General features: G+C 38.3%; 1 protein-coding gene across 1 annotated transcript in view; it reads left to right on the forward strand.

Moving 5' to 3' along the window:
* b4galnt4 (beta-1,4-N-acetyl-galactosaminyl transferase 4) overlaps positions 1-4,513 on the forward strand; it is a 212,030-nt gene that overhangs the window by 120,415 nt on the left and 87,102 nt on the right. Inside the window, exon 3 of the mRNA XM_015375728.1 lies at positions 2,654-2,752. Within this exon, the coding sequence (XP_015231214.1) occupies positions 2,654-2,752 (99 nt within the window). The remainder of the gene's footprint in view (positions 1-2,653; positions 2,753-4,513) is intronic.

Raw genomic sequence — 4,513 nt, forward strand, 5'->3', positions numbered from 1 at the left:
TATCCTAACATTACTGTATAATCTACATATAGATTCAGTATTTATTAGATATATATAATCCATATCCTAAAGTTCCTGTATATAGATTCCATATTTATTATATATATATATATATGTGTGTGTGTGATCTAAACGCTGGATAGATCCAAAATAAATTTCATTCCTTTGTACTTGTGACAGTACAAAGCAACGACAATAAAGTTCAATTCTATTCTATTCTAGTCTATTGAGCACACATAAGCTACGAGTTACAGCTGATTTTAGAGACCAAAAAGACACTAATGCTATGTTTAAAGCAGGAAAAAAGCTTCTGCTGCTTAATTTTTTATGCTTGTACACATAATAGTCAGACATACGGCAAGAGAAGCTTTGACGCTCCTGAAGCGAGTCCAGTAAAGTGCGTCAAGATGCGTCTGATGCTTCTGCTGCTCACGGTTCAATGGCAGAGAGCGGCTTTGCTATATTTGCTGGTATAAGTGGGTAAAAAGTAGTTTTAATATGTTTTTTAAGTGAGAAAGTCCACCTGAAAACTTCATCTGTGCAGTCAGTTAATCAAGATTACAATCCTGCCTTCAAATATTATTTCACTGTCAGACCCGCTCAGACCCTCGTACACCAGCGGAGCTCTTTCCCTGGAAATTTCCGCTACTGGAAGGCATTTTTTACATCCATAATCCAAACTGCAGGCACCAGAATAATAAAAATCTAACATATTTTGCTGGCAGGTTTCAACATTTTAAGTTAATTTAGGTGTTGCTAAACTGTTTCAGGGTAGTGCTTATAGTGATCTGCTTCAGCAGTGCTGTGTCCATCTCCCTGCCTGCTCCCAGATGAGCTTGTCTGATTGGTTGATGCGGCGCGTCAAGCAGCAAAAGTTAAATTTTTCCGACTCCAGCAGCTGCTGTTGCAGCGCGTTGTGAGCATTAGATGCTCAGATGCTTCAGCTGCTCAAAACACGCTTCAGGATCTTTTACTGTGCCTTGATGACTTTGCATGTAAACTAGCTTCTTTTGCTGCCTCTAGCGCCTGCGATCTGAGCGTAGTATCTGAGTGTGTTTTTCTTTAGTAGATAAAGATTAGAATTTAAGAAACAAAATGTTAAATAGCAGTAGTTTATAATGGTAGTTGGAGCTTCTCTGGTGAGGGTTTATGACATGTGGGCATCAGTGGATTAATCACTAGATAATCAGAGTGAGGAGTGGTGAAAAATTGACATGGTAAGAAAAGTTTTCCTTCCACTGCAACCTAAAGGATCTCACCAAACAAATGAAAAGAACACTTTGAGAAACCAAAAGATAACTATTAAAAGATAACACTAAAGATAAAAATTTTGTTTTTTTTTTGTTTTTTTCCAAATTGCCTTTATCTGGAGACAGATCTGATACAGAAGGATGTAAAACTGCAGAAATAACATATAATAATGTTAGCTTTTCTACAAATAGAATTTGCTGCAGGCATCAAGGGGCAATTTCCCACTGTTCAAACACCACATGATTCCTTTCATCTTTGGTTTTTACTGACCGCTAAGTCCTGTTGTCTTACGTTTTTATTGTTTTCCTTTCTCGACGTCCCTGCGAGATGCTCCCACTGATGCAACACGAATTTCTGTCCTTTATCGAGCGGGTCCGTGTGTGCGTTTCTGTGTGTTCATGCAGACTGTTTGTGAACCTTTCAGTACTCTCAAACATCAGGCGCTTTATGCTTCTCTGGTGGCAGACAGGAAGGGAGCCTCTAGTCACATTTTTTCATCATTACCTTCGTTGCCCTCCTTCATCTTTCTCCCTTGGAAGTTAAAAAAGTAATCAAAGGCTCAGCATCCGACAGCATCTTTACTTCCTCTCTGTCAAAATTTCCCTTTCCTTCCCTTGAATTTATTGCAGACACTAGGACGAAAGCTCCTCTTTTTAAAGGGTGCTGAAAAAAAATCTGCTGTTGGTCTCAGTGGAGGTGTTTTTGTGCTTCCATTGACATCTTTGCTAAATGCAGGATGCTCTGCCACTCATTTAACAGCACTGTGACTTTGTTCCTTCCTCTGGGAGCCAAGCAGGCCTTTGTATTCTGGCAACTGCCTAAGAACTTGCCCTCCTCCGCACATCGTCCTGCCTGTCGCATCATCCCAGAATTAACATGGACATGCTGCTTAGCAGACCACAGAGATGGGAACCAAGCAGCTCTCTGGCTGGAGAGTCAGACTAAATCCCGGATCAGTGCAGAGGAGAGTGCAAGCTTCTTGGAGAGAGAGTCTTGGCTGGATGGGTGGAGATTTTTGGACATTAGAGCTTTTGCAAATAAAGCGCTGGATTAGGAGTAAATGATGATGAAAAAAAAACTAAAAACTGCAGGGTGTTAATAGAGGTCTTCTGGGTAATCCAGTGTTTTATTGGCTTGTTTTTTTCTCTGTGTGTGTATGAGTGTTTTTATGTGTACTGGCTGTACCTAATGATGGTACTATCTTCCATGTATCACTTATGTAGCATATGTTGAGCCCCATTACCTCTGACACTGTCAGATGGATTTGTTCCTCCATGTACAGATGGATTGATACCTTCAACCTTGAGCCATTTAGACCTGAGCTATAAGTATGTCATTAATCTTTGTTTAATGTTAAACACGGATGAAAATGTGTTTTATTTTTCTCTTTGTTTTTGTTTAGGATGATGAGCCAATTGTTGGAGGGGCTGGGAGCAGATACCAAACCCACATTCGAAAGTTTCTTAGCCAGAAACACAAGAAGTTACTATGGAATCCAGAGGTAACACCAGACTTACCATCCTTATTTTCATTTTGTCTTCCCTTGTTATTTTATGTAATACTCACCCTAAGAATTGATTTTCCATTTATTTCACATTTTGGCATTGCACCCAGATAGGTTGGCTTGTTTTATCTTCATCTATGAGATTTGGTCATAATTCTTAACTGGAAGGAAATGAAAGCATGGTTTTCAGTTTAGTGTGCTCTTGTATTCAATCCCATTCATGTAAACCTACCTTTCATTGTAACTGCAGTTGCAAGTTTTTTGAGTGGTTTCTTCCACCCAGAAACCAAAATAATGCACATCCTTCTTTGCAAAATAACTCAGTCCGATTATGTATAATGTCTCACAACTTCTACAGTATTTTACTATTTCAAACTCTGTACTAAATATATATACCTGCACTTATGGCTTTTGTAATATATATTGGATATAAATTATTCCATTATAGTGACAGTTAACAAGTAACAAGTCAAAAGTTTTCCTCAAAGATTACCCTTTGTTTAGATCTGAGCATACTCTTATCCTCTCTAAACAGCTTCTCTATCCCTGCTGAATAAAAGTAACTCTACAATATGGTGGTGCCTCCCCCATGCTTTAACATAAAGGTATCCTCCTCCTGATTATGATTAGTGTTAGTTTTCTGCATAAAGTGTTTTTTAAACCTTGCCTGCAAGCTTAATGCTAGCGGTATTTGCACCTTTCCATACACAAAATAATTCATCTCACACTGCAACTGTCAAGACAAAACAGGATAATCGATCACATTCGATAATGAGGTTTCAGACAGGACATACGGCTTTGACTAAAGCAAGAGCTGCTGAGCCTCACAGCTGAACCAAAGTCAAAATTTAAATGCAGGAGGACATGTGCATAGCTGCTGACTTCATCTGAGTGATCTGAATGGTAGAGCATATGATTTCATTGTTGAAGGAGAAATGACAAAACGATACAAGCATAAGTTGTTTTGAATTTTCTTGGTGTGTGTAGCTCTTTCATTTCTTACCATTATTGGCTGAAATAAAACTTTTAAGTTGGGCACTAGGTGTGGAGCAGTGCATGATTTTTAATGTGTAGAGCTAAATGTGAGTGATACAGATTAGCACTATGGCTTACCATTTTGCAAATAGGGCCAGTTTGCAGTAATCTATCACTCAGTCAGAAGCGATAAGAACACAGCATTTTGAAGGTTGGTGATCAATGTTTCTGTCTGATCAGAATGCAGGTATGCATGGTTTATTAGTTTAAACCTTTTGGATGGGTGTTAATCTGCAAGAGGCTGGTGATAAAATTACTAATTCTGTACCCATTAAATGTTATGTCTGGAAACTTTTGAATGGACCCAGGAAAAGATACAGGGGTAATAACTTGGCACAAAGGCATAGGTATTACAGGAAATGGGCAATATTGATAATGTTATTTATTTAACTTCGGATGGGGTATTTTTAAAGCAGGCACTACTGAGATTACACGTTTGAATTAATTGGTATATATATCACAGCTTGCTTCTTAATGTAGTCAGCTCACCTAAAGCAAAGAAAGGGATCAGTAGACAGGCCAATTAACAACATATTAGTAAGCAGAAAATCAGCTCTTGATTAGTCACATGCAGTGGAGTTTTCTCCAGGCGGGCTATTCATTCAAAATAGACCTACAGGTATACCAAAAACCAATCGAACTTATACTAAGCTATCATGTTTTTTGTTGTTGGCATTCATATAAATAAACTGGATATTTAAATGAATGCCAACAACAAAAAAC

This window comes from Cyprinodon variegatus, unplaced genomic scaffold, assembly GCF_000732505.1.
Source record: "Cyprinodon variegatus isolate N-32 unplaced genomic scaffold, C_variegatus-1.0 Scaffold124, whole genome shotgun sequence".
In the NCBI taxonomy this organism is placed as follows: Eukaryota; Metazoa; Chordata; class Actinopteri; order Cyprinodontiformes; family Cyprinodontidae; genus Cyprinodon; species Cyprinodon variegatus.